Raw genomic sequence first — 19726 nt, 5'->3', positions numbered from 1 at the left:
TGGTTCATTCTACGTCTATATTAAGCTGAAAACTATGGATTTTTGTAGCATTATTTTGAATATTTGTATTCTTGTATATAATATTGCCCGACATGCACTTATCAAACAAAACCCTCTAACAGGATACATTTTAACATTACTTTCATTTGAGGTTGATAGTTCTATGTTTTTTACTTTTTTCCCCCAATTTGTGAATATTGTGTAATTCAGAGATGAAATGTTTAAGCTTAGTATAAAATGCAATATTAGATCTGTGTTGAAAAGCAAAATAAGCAAACTGCTCCCCCTCCCCCTGTTCAAATGAAGCAATGTCTGAATTCAATTGTAACCTGAAAATGTTCCTTGTAAACAAAGGGGAAAGTCTGCAAAAGTTTGGGGGATCTTCAGGCAAAAGGTATTTTTCAGCTTTTTGTTTTCTTTTGTTCTTCATAAGAGTTTGCCCTAAGAAAAAGAGGAATTCAAGGCGGCTTACAAATTAAAAGGTTATGCAGTATTGTGCGCTAACTCACTGCTCACTGCAAGGAGTTTGTTCCTGATTGGCTGAAAGTTGACTCAGCTTTCCATCCTTCAGAGGTTGGTAAAATGAGAACCCAGATTGTTGGGGACAATATGCTGATTCTGTAAACCACTTACAGGGCTGTAAAAGCACTGTGAAGCGATATATATGTCTAACTGCTATAGCTATTGCTAAAGCAGGACCTTTATATAATCAAAGCTCTTTGTGGAAACTAAGTTATATTTGTTTTCTTAAGTTTTCGCGGGTACTTACATGTATGGTATTCAGCTTTGTTCGGGTAATTTCCCACGTCATTATAGTTGTGCTTTTAAAGTTGTAGCAACGTAAGTTATATTTGTATCAATGCTTCCCTTGACAAATTATATTTAGGATAAAAATCCTGGATGCAGAGAACACATTATTGCCTCTGCCCAAAAATACATGCAGCTTAGGAACATCCCTTTTCTATTTTGAATCTGAGAATAAAAATTGGGTAAACTATTCCTAAGAAATATTCCTGAGACATCATGAAAAATAATAATTTATTTTACAGTTTACACAGGGGGAATATGTAGAGTTGAACATGTAATGTTGGAGCCATAATAGTAAACACGTAAATAAATCAGATCCACATTGGGTTGTTCAATGTGGAGATATATTAGTAAAGGCTCATTCACGCTTGCAAGTCATTACTTCATGTTGCAATTAAGTTATAGTCAATAGACTATCAAGTAATAGTCAATGCTCATGTAAATCAAGCCCACCCCTTTAGGAGCAGATATGTAATATGAAGAACTGAATCGGAGCTTTGATTTTATTTCCTATTTACTGGCAATCAAAATTCCACAGGTGAAGCTACATATTCATTGCAAGCAAAATGGCTCTACTTACAAACAAAAGCTCTGAGCATTGTTGGCTTATCTGTACCAAAACCTTTTCTCTTAATGGCTCTCTAGTTTGCCTTAGCTTCTCTTATTCTGAAGTTTGATTGATCTTTAGAAAAGATCACAAATTTAAGGACTAGTGACTTGGCTTCTACAAATAAGACTTTGTATTTTTCACCCTCTGCCATCCCAACAGTTCCCATTGCTGTAAATGTATTTTCATCTGCTCATTCTTCTCTTTGGTTAGTAATCACTAGTTAAATCATTGCTCTCACTTCCTTGACTTAGAGATTCACTGTCAGAGGCTGCACTGTGGGAATGAGTGCTGCTGTTATTATCCTCACTTGCTTCAGATTCAGTTTCATTTGAGTCCTCTGTTGTCTCTGCAGCACTGTCACTGCTGGACTGATTTGCTGAATCGCTCTCATTGTCACTGTTGGATTGGCTGTCACTTTCACTGCTGCCTGCTTGATTGTTATCTTCATTCTCACTGCTACTCTCAGCATCACTCTCACTGCTGCTGCTGCTTTCACTTTCACTGCTGCTATCAGATTTGCTGTCACTCTCACTGCTGCTGCTTTCACTCTCACTGCTGCTGCTTTCACTCTCACTGCTGCTACTGTCACTCTCACTGCTGCTACTGTCACTCTCACTGCTGCTACTGCTATCACTGTCACTCTCACTGCTGCTGCTGCTATCACTGTCACTCTCACTGCTGCTACTGCTATCACTCTCACTGCTGCTTTTGGATTTACTGTCGTTCTCGCTGCTGCTACTGCTATCACTCTCACTGCTGCTTTTGGATTTACTGTCGCTCTCGCTGCTGCTACTGCTATCACTCTCACTGCTGCTTTTGGATTTACTGTCGCTCTCGCTGCTGCTACTGCTATCACTCTCACTGCTGCTTTTGGATTTACTGTCGCTCTCGCTGCTGCTACTGCTATCACTCTCACTGCTGCTTTTGGATTTACTGTCACTCTCACTGCTGCTGTCAGACTCACTGTCGCTTTCACTGCTGCTGTCAGATTCACTGTCGCTCTCACTGCTGCTGCTGGATTCACTGTCACTCTCATTGCTGCTGTCGGATTCACTGTCGCTCTCACTGCTGCTATTGGATTCACTGTCGCTTTCACTGCTGCTGTCGGATTCACTGTCACTCTCACTGCTGCTGTCGGATTCACTGTCACTCTCACTGCTGCTGTTGGATTCATTGTCACTCTCACTGGTGCTGTCAGATTCACTGTCACTCTCACTGCTGCTTTTGGATTCACCATCACTCTCACTGCTGCTTTTGGATTCACCGTCACTCTCACTGCTGCTCTTGGATTCATTGCCACTGTCAACGCTGCTTTCAGATTTACTGTCACTTTCACTGATGCTCTCATCCTCACTGTCATCCGCACTGCTGCTCTCAGGCTGGCTCTGGCTACTGTCTGGTTGACTCTCACTTTCGCTGCTGACAAATGGGCCACCATTCTCACTGTCATCCCCTCCTGAGTGCCTGCTGCTTTCATTGCTTTCCAGTTGGCTTTCATAGTCTTCCCCTTTGCTGTCTGACTGCTCACTGCCGACGTTACTGCTTTGCCCCTCTTCCTCTCCTAAAGATGCACTTTCCCCATCACTGGCCTGACTGGGGAGATCTTGCTGGCTGCTGTTTTCTGAGCCTTCAGAATCTTGGCTTTGGTTGGGTTCATCCCCTTGCATCAATTCATCGCTGAAGCTGTACGCACTGTTGCTCCCATTTTCACTGGTGTCCTCATGGCCACTGCTACCTTCTCCATCACTTCTCTGGGGAGTCCGGATGGTATCTTGATGGGGGGTTTCATGGTTGGGTATATTTATAACCTTATCATGCATGTTACCACCACTTGTAGTGCTGTTATTTACAGTTGTAGTATTCTTTGTGTCCTGGTGACAAAAAGTTAAAAGAAAAGTATAAACCTAAGTATATCAAGAAGCAGCCTTAAAAGCCTTAAAGCCACATTAATCAAAGCTTTCACCACTAAAGCTGGTAGATATGGAGCTTCCATCTATAGTGCCCAAATATATTTCTAGCAGGCTGGATCAATACAGTCACACTATACAAAGCAACATGGGTCAAAATACTATGAGATAATATAAAAGTGATGGTAATTTTAAACAAAGGAACAGCAAAGACTGTGGGGTGTACAGAACAGAATGACAGAGTTGGAAGGTACCTTGGAGGTCTTCTAGTCCAACACCCTGATCAACAGGAGTTCCCAACCTCTGGGCCATGGCCCACTGCCAGGCCTTGGCCTATTTGGAATTGAGCCCCATGGGTGGCTGGTTGGAGCAACCTGTGTGAGTTACAGGCTGGTGGGCAATTGCACAGGCGTGCGCTTGCCTGCTGCTTGTGCAAGTTGAGCTGCGTGCATGCCAGCCCACCACTCGCGCAGCCCAGTTCCCTTCTTATCCCCATCCAGCCAGGCCACCAAGCAGCAAAGGTTGGGGACCGCTGCCCTACACCATTTCAGACCAATAGTCATCCAATATTTTCTTTGAAACCTCCAGTGTTGGAGCACCCACAACTTTTGAAGGCAAGCTCTTCCACTGGTTAATTGTTCTCACTGTCAGGAAATCTCTCCTTAGTTCTAGGTTGCTTCTCTCCTTGATTAGTTTCCATCCATTGCTTCTTGTCCTGCCTTTAGTTGCTTTGGAGAATAGGCTGACCCCCTCTTCTTTGTGGCAGCCCCTTAAACATTGGATATCTTTCCTTCCCCAAAGGCTTCTTCATTAGATTTAGCTTAATATTTTGGCATGGTGCCCTTTAGAGATATACTGGCCTTCCATTGTAACTTGTTATAAGAATTTCAGTTTAATCTGAGGCAACCCCTCAACACAAACATCTGTTTATAAAACCAGATAAAATCATTTGCAGGCATCATTTCTTGTGTCAAAGGAGCAGAACTTCTTTCTAGAGTCCTAGATAATGGGTTGAATGTAACTGAGTTGAAATGCAAATTAAGTACCAAGGCTTCTTAGTAGTTGTTAATTATTTCTTGCCTTTCCTCCAGTATACCCAGTGCTTTCTTCTCAGTGAGATAAATTGGGCTGAGTGTTTAGTCCAGAATCACCTGGACTTCAGTTGGGTTGAAGAGTAGGCTGCCTGCAATAATGGCCAGCATTGAAACTGCTGTTACTCTGTCCTTTTAAGACCTTTTCCTAGCCGCAAACCAACTAGTGACTATTAAAGATAAAACAGATAGGCAGCAGCTGTGGGTAATAATGTTGGAGCTGGAATGAGAGAAAAGTTGGGTTATGTTTGTTTTTTTGAAATAAAGCCTGAAACAGCCTAAGGCAAATAGAAAGAGATGCTGTTCTCTAGCAGTAGGACTCATAGGTAGTAGTAGTAGTAGTAGTAAATGAGAAGTATTAGAAGCTGTAGTAGAACTGGGGAAGTGTGGAGTAATGAGCAGTAAGTACTAGCCTTTGAGTGATTGTGTGTTTGTATTGTTTCTCTTGAGCCTGGGTATATTGAAAAGAACTCATGACAAAGTGGTGGCAGAGGCGGGATATCCATTTTTACCAAGTGACATATCCAACACAAGGGGGAAATCACACAAGTTGGAAATGGTTTAAATTCAAGCAGTTCAGTTCCCACATACAAACTATGAAAATAAAACAAGCTTTGGCTTAAAAGGGGGCTGTAAAGAAGGAAAAGCGCTTTGCAGAGTTCAGATTTTGTAGGAATTAACCAGCATCCTGGTTGTAGAAACCAGGATTCTTATAAAAGAGCTTACACCAAACACACTGAAAAAGCAAAAGTGACAGATTCTCCCTCAGAAGAGGTTCTTACCTTGTTAGGGACAGGTTTCCACCCATGACCTGTGGTAAAGGTGAAGCAAAAGGTAGACCAGCCAGGCATGGGGCTAGGTGAAGATACTTGGGCTATTACGATTGCAGAACTGATAATGCAGCAGCAGGAAGAAAGGCTGGGGTTAATCAAAGAGGAAGAAGGGCTGCTTTGGAGGGAGAAAGGAAGGAAAGATAGGCTGGAATAGAGAGGAGTGAAATAGAGGTAAGAAGGGAAGAGTTTAAGGGGCTGATGGGTCTATTTAAAGAGATACAGTAACCGGAAGAGAGATTTAATTCTAAAGTTTCCGTAAGACATATCAAACTGCTTGAATTTAAGCCATCTCCACTTGGGCGGTTTCCTCTTGAGTTGCATGTCCCACTTTTTTTCATGGATATCCCAGAAACATAAAAATTTCCAAGTTGTCAGAGGAATACAACATAGAAGCCTATTTCACAAAGTTTAAAAGAGCAGCTACCTCTTGTGAGTGGCCTGAGAGTGAATGAGTGGTCAGACTAGCCCCATGGTTAATGGGAAAGGCTTTGAGAGCTTACAGTCGTCTTCCAGCAAGAGTAGATTATTCTCTTGTCAAAGAGTTAATCCTATACAGACATGTCACTCTCTACACCCATAGGCTGAGATCTAGGAGTTACACATACAACAAACACGAAGAGATTCATGAATAACAGGCAAGGTTGGGAGGCCCAGGCAGGAAATGCACAACCATTTGTCTGAAATGGTATAGTTTCCTACTTGAACAGAGGGTTGGACTAGAAGACCTCCAGGGTCCCTTCTATTATCCTCTATTGTGAAATGGTGGAGGCCAGAGCAAAGAAAAAAGTAATTTCCCAGAATCCCTAGCCTATCACATCCTGAAGATTATGAATATCAAGGACTTCCAATTTAAATAGGAATACTTCTGACCAACATCAGAGGGGAGAGAAACTGACTTAACAGTTAAAAGTCCTTCAAATCATTGAGATTGTAAACTAATTTAACCTACAAAATACAGTACATTGGAGGAAATTTCCCTTTTTCTTCTTCAATCCCTAGTGGCTGTTCACATGTCTGAAAAATCAATCTGAGGAAAATAAAGTGCAGCAAAATTTTATGCCCCATGATACTAATCCCACTATCATCTGTAAAATGATGAGGGTTTGGTCTTTTCTAGCCACAAATAGTAGGTACATCTTTTGGATAAATAAATAAATAAATAGCTCACCTCAGTATTGCCATTTGAATCCAGCCCATCGTTTCTTTTCTTTTCAAGGCATGTCACGTGCTTAGTTTCAGGGCTTACATCACCACGACTTTGAAAACCTTCATTATCAGTGTTGAGAGAATCATCCACAGTGTCCGCATCGCAAGCCTGAGTGTTGTCCCTATCACTATGGGTTTCTGTCACATTTTCCCCAGAGTTTGTTGTACTTTCTGAGGTTCCATCTCCCCAGCCATCACTAGAACCTTCTTCATTGGGATCTCCACCATTACCACTTCCACCTTCATCAATGGATGCCCAATGTATACTTTCCCCATGGACCTCACTTCCCATCAGCATATTTACTGTGTTATCTCTGGGCCCATAGTTTGCAGATCTAGGTCCATCCATGTCAATAAAGCTTTGGATGTGATTGCCTCGGAGTCCTCTACTGTCTCTGAATTCTCCTCCAGTCTGATCATTAATTTGATCTTCAGTGCCATGCTGCTTATCATTTGGATCACCCTCAAAAAGTTCTCCTGGTGCTCTATAATGAATATTCTCTTGCCCAATTCCATAACTGGAATCACTGAGATATTCACCTTCTAGAGTAACTTCTTGTCTTTCAGTAGCATTTTCCCCTGCAGACAAATGTTCCCTGTTTTCATTTATTCTCAGATTATCTTCAGGTCTTCCACCTTCATTTTCACTGACATTAACAAAATCAGCAGCTCCATTAACTCTATCCGCACTTGGAGTAGATTCTTCTGTTTCGCATTCTTCATATCCAGGGCCGATACTCCTTCCATATACACAATTAATATTTCCATTGGTATATCCTAGGTAGTTGAGTAAACCTCTGAAGTCTTGTCCACCATTGTCACGATGAATGGCATTTGATGTATCCTATAAGGAGTGCAATATTAAGAACAGGAGTAATGAAAGAGAACTAAAAAGTGTGACATTTTAAAGGTGAGCTTAAAGGTTGCATTTGTGTTCCATTGCTATCAGTGGTGGTAGCATAAAAACCTAAGAAGAGTCTTGAAGAATCAAAGCTGAGCTAATCAGTTTTCTGCTGTCAGACATAGCAACATAGCAACATATGATCCTCCCAGCACCATTGCACAATTTGTAGTTGACGTAAAAAGATTCAAACTGGACCTTAAACTAGGTAGCTGAGAAATCTCAAACAAGGTATCTGTTTCCCAATAATAACTATCTGATTAATCTGAATAAAGTAAAATACAAATAAAAATAATAAAATACTAACAAAAATCATCCCCCCCCCATAGTACCTATTGTTATGTAGCCATTATCCATGTTCAGGAAAGAGATATTATGAAACTTGGGAGGACCCTAATATTTGCAAACATTTGAAATATTTTTTAGAAAGGAAGAAAAAGGGGAGAGAAGGTAAAACAAATAAGAAATGAACATAATTTAGAATACTAATTAACTATAGGAAGAAAAGACAGAAAATGGAATAGAGTGCCTATGGGATAAAATATTCTTAAGCGAGTGAAAGAAAGATTGAAAGATTAAACACGAATATCTATCCTGAATAGGGATATCTGCAAGGTATGGTTGAAAAAGCAAGTTGATGGCTACTATTGCAATTGAAGCTCTACCTGTTTTTTTTAACCTGTAACTCAAAACATTTTGTTACAATCTTACTTACATTTTGTTGTTATCAGGTTTCTAATCTGCAAGCTATACCTCAATTCTGGCACAAGGAAGTAAGTAGAAGATTAACTACACTACCCAAAAAATCCAGAATCTTATATGATGTCATCAAGGTAATCAGATCATGTCTACTGACTGACCTGAACAATTAATTGTCTTTTGTCTTTGCTTGTTTTGGTCAGGTTGAACAAAACCCTAACAAATACATTATTAAATTGGATGAGGACAATTCCCCACTTAATGGGTTGGCATAGAGATCTGGCTGTCCCGTGGATGTTTAGTTTTCCAGTGAGAAATTTTCCAGGGCTTCACGTTACCAGCAGTGTATGACTATTGCATGAAAGAAAAGGTTTTTTTGCTCACTTTTTACAAATTAGTACCTTGCTTTTTAATAAATCTGCTCACAGGAAGATATATATCTGTATGCCAACATCGATAATAAGTCAAACACAAAATAACACAACTGTCTTGACTGATTTAAAAAGAATATTTTTTAAAGAAAAGCTTGGCAGGCTTCCTAAATTAAAATTATTTGCAAGGAAGGATGATCATGAGTTCCCATGGAAAGGGAGATTCTGTCATTGAGACTTGTGGCAAAAAGTCCCCCATCTCAGCTAAACAAGTTCATTAAAGTCATAAGAAGCAGCCTGGCCTGGGTTTTATTCCTTCTGCATGACAAAGAGAAAATCATAAACAGGACCTAAGCTTGAGATGAAGAATATTGGGGAGCAGAGACTGAAATGACAAATATAAGCAATTTATCTTTTTAAACAACAGAACCAAATAATTGTAATTAAGAGCCTAGTTTATTAATCATGCTGATTCTCTCTTCTTTACTTTTCAATATTATCATTACATTGCTTTTAAAGAAAAATCTATTTATTAATATCTTTTCTAACACTTTTTAAAACACTTGTAAAGTTCATCCCCGTTGAGAGGATTTCCCATCTTCCAACTGATAGGGCTCTCTTGCTTGATCTGAAGGATGACAATGGCAGATGGGCAGAGTGCTGTTGTTAGGTTTGAGCCAAATACTGGCACCTGTGTTAGAAACTAAAAGAGGAGCTTAATTTGACACAGACAGGAAAACCACTGTTCCTTAAATATTAGTTTGTCAGGAAGTACCAAGTTAAACCTGGACAGAATGTCAGAATTCAAAAGCGTGCAAGATCAAAACGACACAGTTGGTATAAAGATAGCATCACCTGTTCCTTCTATTTCTGTCACTAAGAAAAATGCCAGAAGAGTCATTGCATTATTTGTTGACCTTTCCCCACCCACCCAACCCACTTCTCTTAAACTAGAGATATATCCCAGCTAGGAAGCCTTTAATTCTGAAAAGGCATAACACAATAATCAATTTCTACTCTGAATGGAGAAAATAGTATTATGTTATAATAGTACTATGTGCCTCAAAGTTGGAAACCATTGATGGTCCCCTTAAACCTAAATCTAGCCATGTCTATGTTTGTCACCAAACTAGATGAGTTCTGATGACAATTATTAAATATACAGGGAGAAAGAATGCTGTACCTTAAGCATTTAATTAACATAAAGTCACCTGAAATAACTATAAAACAAATGCAATTTTTGTCCTTGTCCCACTCATTTCCTGAATTTATCCTGCTTACTTTTGGACATTTCACCCTTGGCATACCACTGAAACGCCAAGACTCTGAAGAAATAATTTGACCTTATCCTAGTAGCAAACTGCTGTTTTCCTTTACATAAGTAACATGGGGAATATTAGAAGGTTTACTGTCCCTCTTCCATCTTATGTATCACCATAATTCCTACTTTGCCTTTGGTATTTGTTCCTATTCCTATGCCAGTCATCTCAGGATAAACACCTTGCGGTATGGTTGAATTATACAAATGAATTACTGTGTAAAGTATCCAGGATAGCAACAAGATAGTTTCTTTCTCAAGATGAAGGAGTTATAGGATACCTGAGAGACTGAAAAAAATCAAAACACCTTTATACCCCCTCTGTTAAATTAAAGTGACTGTCCTTTCATAAAATGACAGTCCTTTCATTATGATATTCCAAATTCAGAGAATGTTATCTCACCCTTTGTAATGGTTTTGCGAGAGCTGTAGAAGATTTTGGTGGAACAGAACCCCCAGTTTAATAAATGCAGTCCAAAAACTGTTCTGTTTATTAAGCTGTTCCTCCCCTACTCTTAACCGTATCTCCAGTGTAATGTGGCATGGCTAACTCTATTTCTTTTTAATCTGCTGAATTCCTTGATAAATTGCATTCTGGAGAAAGGCATGAAAACAAATGATTCTAAACTATATTGGAGTTCTTAGCAATAAGAAAAGCAGTATAGAAATAATATCCTAAACCAATATTAACTATACACATATTTTAAAGGAAATCTGATATTGTCATTGTATAATATATGCATGCTGAAATTTTATAAAGATTTACTCACCTCATTTTCCCCAGTGCTAATAATATTCCTTTGTTCATGTTGAAGGAGCTTGTAAATCAGAAAAACAATTGAAACAGCAATTAAATTTTATTGAAAATAATAATCAGTGTATAACATCCAGTATATTTCTGCTTGATTTGTAAATGGCATTGCAAGAGTTTATGTGATATGACATAACAATCTGCTAAAGAATGGAGAGGAAAGGCTTAAACAAAAAAGGTTGTGAGCACCCCAAAGAAGCAATCTATTTAATTTGTACATGCTCCAAGAAAAGTTATTTGATTTATCACTTGAATGAATTCTTTTTGCACTTTGTCATCGGTTCTTTGAATATTTATTTCTGCCTCTATCTGATATGATAATGATTAACCTATTACCAACTTTCAAAATGGAGTACTCACCCAATACTAATAGTACAGTAAATAAATAGCACACTACTGAATAATAAATTACCAAATAATTAATTGCTCCTGAGCAAGAGTTATGTTCTTTTTGACCAGATGTAGCATGATAAAATTGTTAGCATGCTTAATAATTGACTATGGAACATTTTCATCTAGAAATTGATGTGCATAAGAGCATAATGAAAACTCTGGGCCACATTGTAGTTTACACCTATATAGTTGTGTATGTGTAACTTTGGCATGTTACTGAGTTAATTGTCAGACAACATCCTGGAACCTCCTAAGCATATTCCTGATGGACGTCTATCTAACCTTAGGTACAGCAAAGGATCAAGGTGGTTGTCAGCTTTTATATAAAAATATCCAATTTGCATCTGAGTAAAATATAAATTAGCACAACTTCTTTGGATTGGGTGGTGTCAAATTTTATTGCAAAAAAATAAATAAGCAAACTGGTGTTTTAAATCTGCAATTATTGGAATTTCACTGTGCTCTTTGCATCTTGAATTAATGTACACAAAAGTACAATATCCACAGAAAAGTCACTTGAAAAATGGGAGCAAGCTAGGAAAAGTAGTTTTAAAAGAGATTTTTCAAAGAATTGCGTAGAAATATGCAAACATCCTACAGACTTCTTTTTTTTTTCTGAATTCTGAGAGTGATGTAGAATTAAACCAAAATGGGAATACCTACATCCTGAGAATCTGTTCTATGTAAGAACAGTTGCAGGAATGGGCTATATCAAGTTTAATGAAAAGAAGAACTAGGGGTGATATGATAATGATGTTCCAATATCTAAGGGGCTGCCACAAGAAAGAGGGGTCAAGCTATTTTCAGAAACACTTGAAGGCAGGATAAGAAGCAATGGATGGAAACTAATGAAAGAGGGAGCCAACCTAGAACTAAGGAAAAAAAATTATGAGAGTTAGAACAATTAATCAATGGAATGGCTTGCCTCCAGAAGTTGTGGATGCTCCAACACTGGAAGTTTTTAAGAGAATTGGACAACTATTTGTCTGAAATGGCATAGGGTTTCCTGTTTGAGCAAGGGCTTGGACTAGAAGGGGGTTCTTCCAACTCTAATGCTCTGTTCTGCTCTAATAATCGTTGCTTTCCTGTAGAAGAATATTCACACACACACACACACCCCAAACTATGCAGTTCCAAATGAAAAGATCTGACATCAATTCCATGAAGCCATAAAAAGGACTTACCGGGAGCGCCCAAGCTGTTACAACAATACAAAGAAACACAATTGTTTTCTTCATCCTCACCAACAGGCACAGCCTGACCTTGGAAACAGCTGAAAATAAAGAGATAATTCAATGAACTTGCAATCCAAACATCCTGTAGAAGGTATACAGTAATATATACCGGTTTCACAATATGTCCTGTGCTGTACTACTCAGGACACAAAGGAAAATGAAACATTAAAGAAATAGGATGCGCATGTTACTACGTGAATGCTCTTCTCTGGATAAAGGTGGGATAGAAATGAAATAAATAATAAAAATAAATAATACTCCATCCCTTCCCCTCCCCAACAGCTGACCAGCAGTATTTGTTAATCGAATGTGCTTTGAACCCTTGGACCTTTATTGGGTCTCTCCTCACCAACCCCTTAACCCAAAGACTTTTAAAAAAACCCAAATCTATTTTATACTTTGCAAAGTTGGGGTGCTTATAGGTTTGCTGATAACTGCCTGCGTGAGTGGAGGGTTGTATGGTTGTGGCTACATAGGAAACACGTTTACACAGGCGAGCAACATTTGGTGAATGAGGGATACTAAGTCTATACGCGTCTAATGATGCTAGTTGTGGCCACTTCACCCATGTGGGATTGCTGTTTTTTCTATTGGTTTCCACCATCTTCCCTCCCCCTTCTCCCGTTTTAAAACGCTGATACAGTTTATCTCAACATATTCTGGTTTAGTGAACCAACTTTTACTGAGTCAAGCTTTCGTTTCATCTCTTTTTAATATATATAGGCCAACAATTGTTGTTTTTTTTAAAGGTAGTGAAGATAGATTATTAATTAAAGGTAAAAATAAGAGACTAAATTACAAATGCAGTGTTGTTCCCTCTGTAAACTCTTCAGAGTACTGATTTAAAACAGATCTTTCTCAGTTTTATTGTGACCTAATCATTTTCCTTTTCATAATCTCAGCAACCGATTCTCCAGCAACCCCTTCTCAATTAGTTCTGTTAACCTCAATTTCTGTCAACAGCTGCTGAAAACACACTTGTCTTTTTTTCCATTTATAAATCTGTGATTGTTCAAAATGGCCATTTTGCTGTTGCTTATACTTAGCTGAACTAAGGTGATTTAACATGAATCACAATTAATTACTAAAACATCATATTATAACACTGTGGTGCATTTTATGTATTAACTTCTTTGGAAACATATTGCTATTATTGGCATTGCTGCTGCTGTTATTTCCTAAGCATTTTTCACTAAAAGACTTCAAATATTAATAAACATATTATGAAGACCTGTAAATTACCCTAAGAAAGCAGAAGGACCAACACCTCTCTGCCATCTTTGATGTCATTCCATTCTGTATAAAGTTGCCTGGGATGTGATTGATTTAGCTATATGGAAGAACTTCATTCACAGAAGTTCCAAAATAAAACATCTGAGACTCGTTTCCTTGAAGATACACATTGCCTCAGTTCATATCATGGATATGATGCAACTGCTATGTGCACATTAACAGTTTCTCCCTTCCAAAATAATATGTAGGGTGGTTTAATCTTCTCCCAATAGGCTAAGTTAGCACACTGATCTACAAAACAACCTATCCAAGAGTATACTAACAGGCTATATAAAGCCCACTTCTTTCCATCAAGTGTGGGGCAATATTCTCCAAGTTTAATTTGAAACATTTTAGTCTTGCAATAGCTACTTCACCTCACTGGAAGTAGTTGGATGCCACAGGATATACAGAGAATGAAAAATAGTTCAGATAGAGTGAATATCTCTTGCTTTTCTTTTTTTCACATTCCTTCCCCAGACAAGGCTGGTCTGACTTATGTCAGGATTTCCAAAGCCTTGTGATACTGATTTGCACATTGTACAATTTAAACAAGAGCTTTTCTTCAAAGTCATTCAAACTTTTAACTACAACATTACTGCATATTCAGTGTGACTATTCAATATGATTCTGTGGTTTCTTCCCCAACCCCCAAAAAACTTTAACCTTAGACTGTCTACTGTGGACCTCACTCCATTCTTAAGAGACCCATAAGCGCACCAACCTTCCTACCATCCCTGCCCTAATACTCCCTTTTATTCTTATCCATTTCATGTATTAATAATCATGTTTATACTTATATCTGTTATCTAATACATGCTTGAAAAATAAATAAAAATAACTAAATAAGTATTTTCTTCTTAATATTTTGACATGCATCTCATATAACAAGTTGTCTAAATCATGCTGCATCTTATACTTTAAACTGGACTCTAGTCCATGAAAGCAAATGTCCCAATAAATCTATTAACCTCTAAGATACTGTGAGTCCTTTCTGTTGTTCTAACATAAATGAAATAGGAGAGGGTCAAACTCTGTGATTCCTTACCTTGACTTGCAAGAAAGGCACTACCTTTGAGATCTCAAATGACTGCAACAAGTCTGATGGAAGGTTTCCCCGTCACCTTTGAACCTTCTGAAATTTAAACACTTGCCTGGGTATGATCTGAACCAATCATTGCTCTTGGGGCGCTGTACGATGCAACTTTGGTGGTGAGGTACATATTAACTACCCACGCTTCCCTAGCCCCCCAAATCAATCTGGTTCCAGTGTGACTAGACCGCTTTCTATCCACTTAATTAAAAAGCTCACATGAAATGAGTTTACGCTCTCTTAAATATATAGAATCAGTTGGCTGCAGTAATGAGCTGTGCTAGACACGGTGACCTAGACATTTTTTTTTCTCCATTGTGGTCATTCAGATTTATAATCAACTTTCTCCAGGGAATAGGCTTTCTTGGTGTATTCCCTGACTTGTTTAATTATGGAGGCATTAATTAACCAAATGGCATGGTAAAAATTGCTCAATTGATATGTCATAATACATTCGTACTCTCCCTATGCAAAACAGATACAAGCGTGGGAGGGAATGGAAGTTAATAAATTATCCAGTAAAGCTATTAATACGGGGAGACAGAAACTTCTGCACAGTAAATTGAATCTTATATATATCTATGAAGTCCCAAGTCCTAATTAGTTCAGCATGACTTACTCTCAAATAAGACTGTAGTTGAAATGTTCTAACTTACGAGAAATAGTTAAACCTTGTCCAAGGGTTATTCCTGTTTCACCATCCATCCTTGAAAATTATCTGGAGAATGTTTGCAGCTATGTTAGTGTATATATTTAAAAAGTCAAGTCATCAAATTGCTATTCTTTCTCTATCATGGTTGGCCAAAAAGTCCTGGACAGCTCACATGCAGAGTGTAAAGACAGTCATTCTTCCAGTGGTTTGTCTCAGTGGATGTATTCCCCCGTGATAGTGAATGCATACCAGTGCCTACTGCAGAATATGGATGCAGGAAGTCTTTCTATAGTGCAACATAACATGTACTATCTGGGTGATAAGCAGACTGAGAGGAAGTTTATTGACCTATTTTACTGATTTTATACAAATGAAAACAGGGTCTTACAAGTTTAACCAAAAGAAGTGGCTAATGTCTTTGGTAGAGGGCACGCTGCTGCAGCAGTTAAAGACACTGAGCTTGTTAGCTGGAAAACTGACAGCCCGGGTTCGAGACCCAAGTGCCGCATGTCAGGGTTAGCTCCTGTTATGTGCCCCAGTCAACCTAGCAATTCAAAAACATGCAAATGTGAGTAGATAAATAGGTACCACTTCAGTGGGAAGACAACAGCGTTCTGTGTGCCTCTGCATATAGTCATGACTACAGACGTATCTTCAGACAACACTGACTCCTTCAACTAAGAAATGGGGATGAGCGCTGCCCCCTAGAGTCACGATTGGACAGGGGAAACCTTTACCCCTAAAGTCTTTGGTATTAGATTTATAAAATCATATAGCTTGAAGAAACGCTTTAGGTCATCCAGCCTAAGACCTTGCTAAGAACAGGAATTCATTACACCATTCCCAGTAGATAATAGTTCACGCTGTGCTTGACCGCGTCCAGTGAATGATGATTCTGTTCTTTAGCTATTCTTACTGGCAGTTTCATCTAATATAATCTGTATTTTAGTAACTAGCAGACTTAGCGATGCAGAGAGCCAGGTCAGGGTTATGTTTCAGGGCTCATGATTTAAGGTTATTGGGCAATGCTTCAACCAGAAAAGAGTATTGAAGTATTTAAGCAATGACATTACCATTCTTCTCTGAAAAGGTATGAGGTGTACTTGTTTCCCATTTGCGTTAAGATTCCTTGGCCCACAGAAAGCATGTTTTTCCCACTTTCAAATATAATGCATCTCAAATTCCCTAATGTCATTATTAATATACAGTATTACTTCTTTTTGCTAGATTTAAAATTGATGTTATACCTCAGACAATTGAATTATGAAGAACGTAAAAACACACAGAGTAGGAAGATCTGTCAATTTCTATTTTTTTTTCAGTTTTCACATTTGTGGATCTCATTTCTATCAATTTTCATGTTTCCATGTATATTTTATTTATTTCTATTCTATTCTATTTATTAAATTAATTTTCCACCTACCTCAACCACAGGGTGACTCCGGATGGCTTATATGCTTTATTTAGTCTTTACCTTTCATATTTGTAAACGTTTGTGGTAATAAACATTTTCATTTTTTCTTGCACATTTCTCTAAGCATGAATTTTATTTGCATTTGCCTAATGTACACATTTTTTGCAAAATAAATAAAATTTAAAATTATTTTAAATTGATGAACTGATTTGCAAAACTGAAGCAAATGCTGATTTCAAATATCTGGTAATTGTCCATAATAAAGATTTTAATTTTTATACTTTAATACTTTATTATTTTATTTATTAAAATATACAGTGCCCAACTTGCACACAATTTGTATTATTGCCAGTCTTGATGTAATGATAAGAGTTTTGATTCATATTTGATTCAAAAATACAAAATTTTTACTTATTTGTTAAATTTAAGCTTCTAATGTAAAGTTTAGTAATTTTAAAATATCATTAAACATGAAATTTGTCACTAAACATCAAAATTAATCATCTTCTGAATTCAAAATATGTTTTGTAAACTCCCAAAATTTTACTGCACTCTTCTGCCAGGAAGGAAAAAGGATGTACAAACCCCTTCTTCAACTACTTCAAAATTCAATGTGAATAATAAAAATGCTTCTCAGAATACAGACAGTAGAAGTGGGACTTAAATTTAACAAATAAGTAAAAATTTTGTATTTTGAATCAAATATGAATCAAAACTCTTATCATTCCATCAAGACTGGCAATAATACAAACTGTGTGCAAGTTGGGCACTGTATATTTTAATAAATAAAATAATAAAGTATTAAAGCAATAGGCCCATATAGGTAAACCCATGAGCCTCCTACATAGGTGACCATAAAAAAAAAACCACAATGAGGTCATGAGCTCAAAACTTGAATTAGTCAAAGCATACAATTATGAAATGATGTATGTGATGTCACCTGTCCCTTTTCAGCTGGCGTTTTGTCTCCATGCTGATCACTCTGTGGAAACCTTAGATAAGCTAGGAAAGTCTAGGAAAAGTCATCAGCTCAAAGTTCTACTTTTCTGCAGCTGAGGGACTGACTTTGGAAACAACAAGCAGATTTCATCAGATGGAAAATGAAGTCAAGGCAGATGTCAGATTCAAAATGTAAATAAAGAGAGAAATAAGGATTCTGAGAGGGAAAAAAACATTCCCATAGGTTGCCTAAGCCTGTTCTCATAATAGAAGCCAACGTCTTCTGGTTTTGTGTACTATAATTATGCTTCCAGAAGATCTAAATATATGAATTTTCTCTGTAGCAAACCAGGGAGCAACACCCAAGCCTGAGAAAGTGGTATAGCTAATGCCACCAATTTTCCCAAGAAGTTTACTTTGGATGGAATGCTTTTGCCTATCCCTTAATTTATTTCTTAACAAATATTCTTCTGCATAGCCAATATAATGTCCCCAAGCCCAACCAGTTGCAGGTGAAAGTCTGAATAGCCAGTGCCATTTACTGTCAAGTCCTCAACTTACGACCACAAAGGAGCTCAAAATTTCCATTCCTAAGCAAAGTGAGCTTTGCCCCGTTTTATTACCTTTTTTGCCACCGTTGTTAAATGAATCACTGCAATTGTCGAATCTGGCTTTCCCGTTGACTCTGCTTGTCCGAAGGTTACAACAAGTGATCACATGACTCCCCTCAAGACACTGAAATCATCATTAATATGAGCTGATTGCCAAGTGTTCTCATTTTGAACACATGGCTATAAGAATGCTGCAATTGTTGTAAGTGTGAAAAATGATCTTAAGTCACTTTTTTCATGCTGTTGAAATTTTGAATAGTCACTAAATGAAAGATTGTAAATTGAGGACTGCCCGCATTTGTACAACTTCGTGGTATTCAGCAGTTGACAGACAATATTTGATATCATATTGATATTGTATTCCAGACTCAGCAGTCAGGAATTTTTTAGGAGTTGTAGCCCAACACAGCTGCAGGAGAGAAGAGAAATCTGTCTGTTCTTGGACATTTGAGAAATCAGCCTATAAGAACTTCATGTTCCTCTTCAGAATTCCCAACCATACTCTTGCAGAGAAGAAGATGGCTGTTTTGGGGTATGGCCAAACCACAGGTGGCTATAGCAGGTGTCCAACTTAATGCCCTCCTAAGATGACACTACAGCATGGCTTCCTTAAAGACTTCTTTCCAGGTGCTGCCAAAATTATGCCCTGAGTCCACTGCATGAGGACAAGTAACTAATGCCATTTGCAAGAACACATATTAAGAATGACACAAGGGATAGGTGCAGAGGTGGCATTCAGCCAGTTTGGAACGGTTCGACCGAACCGGTTGTTAAATTTTTGTGCAGTTTGGAGAAACCAGCTAATTGCACCACTGGCTCACCCCTCCCCTCCCCATCACTCCTTGTCTTGCCTTGCCTGCCTAGGCAGCTTGCCTGGAGTTACACCCATGGCATAGCTGCTGCTGTTGTCTGGTTCCCTCACCTTGACCATGCGGCCCAGGCCCGATGATCTCTGCCTGTTGAGTTTTCCTTTGCTTCTCACCCAGCTACCTCCCATGCGGCACCTGCAGCCCAGCCTGCTTGCCTGCCTTCTCTGCAGCCCAGCCCACTTGCCTGCCTTCCCTATTGCCTACCAAGTGGTCCCCACAGCCTGCCTTCCCAATGGTCCCTGTAGCCCTGTCCACTTGCCTGATTTTCCTGCTGCCTTCCCCGTGATCCCTGAAGTCCAGCCTGTCTCTGGGGCAGAGGAGCGGTTCTCCTTAACAAGTTCCAAACCATTGCTGCTGCTCCAAGCCCGCAGGCTGGGCCGTGGGGAAGGCAGGCAAGCGGTCTGAGCTGCAGGGAAGGCATCAGGAAAGGCAGGAAAGCAGGCCGGGCTTCAGGCACCACGCGGGAGGTAGCTGGGTGAGAAGCAAAGGAAGACACATCAGGCAGAGACCAGCTGGCCTGGGCCGGTCAAGATGAGAGAACCGGAGAGCAGCTGTGCCCCAGGCATGACTCTAGGTGAGTGGCCTAGGCAGGTGAGGTGAGGTAAAGAGTGACAGGGTGGGGTGGGGTGGGCAGGGCCAGCCAGTGTTGTTTAGCCAGTTCTCTGAACTGCGCAAAAATTTAATAATCAGTTCG

General features: G+C 38.9%; 1 protein-coding gene across 2 annotated transcripts; it reads right to left on the bottom strand.

The window, feature by feature from the left end:
* Positions 1-1021: 1021 nt before the first annotated feature.
* On the bottom strand, positions 1022-14641 carry LOC113434636 (uncharacterized). 2 transcript variants are annotated; one of them, XM_087935892.1, is made up of 7 exons: positions 14503-14641; positions 12132-12220; positions 10514-10561; positions 6417-7298; positions 2462-3288; positions 2378-2431; positions 1022-2155 (listed from the first exon to the last, which is right to left on the bottom strand). In XM_087935892.1, the coding sequence occupies exons 2-7, from the start codon at positions 12183-12185 to the stop codon at positions 1624-1626; spliced, it is 2397 nt and encodes a 798-aa protein (XP_087792018.1). In that variant the 5' UTR covers positions 12186-12220; positions 14503-14641; the 3' UTR covers positions 1022-1623. The 2 variants fall into 2 exon arrangements, with proteins under 2 accessions (XP_087792018.1, XP_087792017.1); XM_087935891.1 differs by having other exon boundaries at positions 1022-3288.
* Positions 14642-19726: the final 5085 nt, after the last annotated feature.

This window comes from Pseudonaja textilis, chromosome 6 (assembly GCF_049901715.1).
Source record: "Pseudonaja textilis isolate UNSWEBS1 chromosome 6, rPseTex1.2, whole genome shotgun sequence".
In the NCBI taxonomy this organism is placed as follows: Eukaryota; Metazoa; Chordata; class Lepidosauria; order Squamata; family Elapidae; genus Pseudonaja; species Pseudonaja textilis.
Note: the sequence above shows the minus strand (reverse complement) of the source record. Positions and strands in the feature narration are given on the sequence as shown.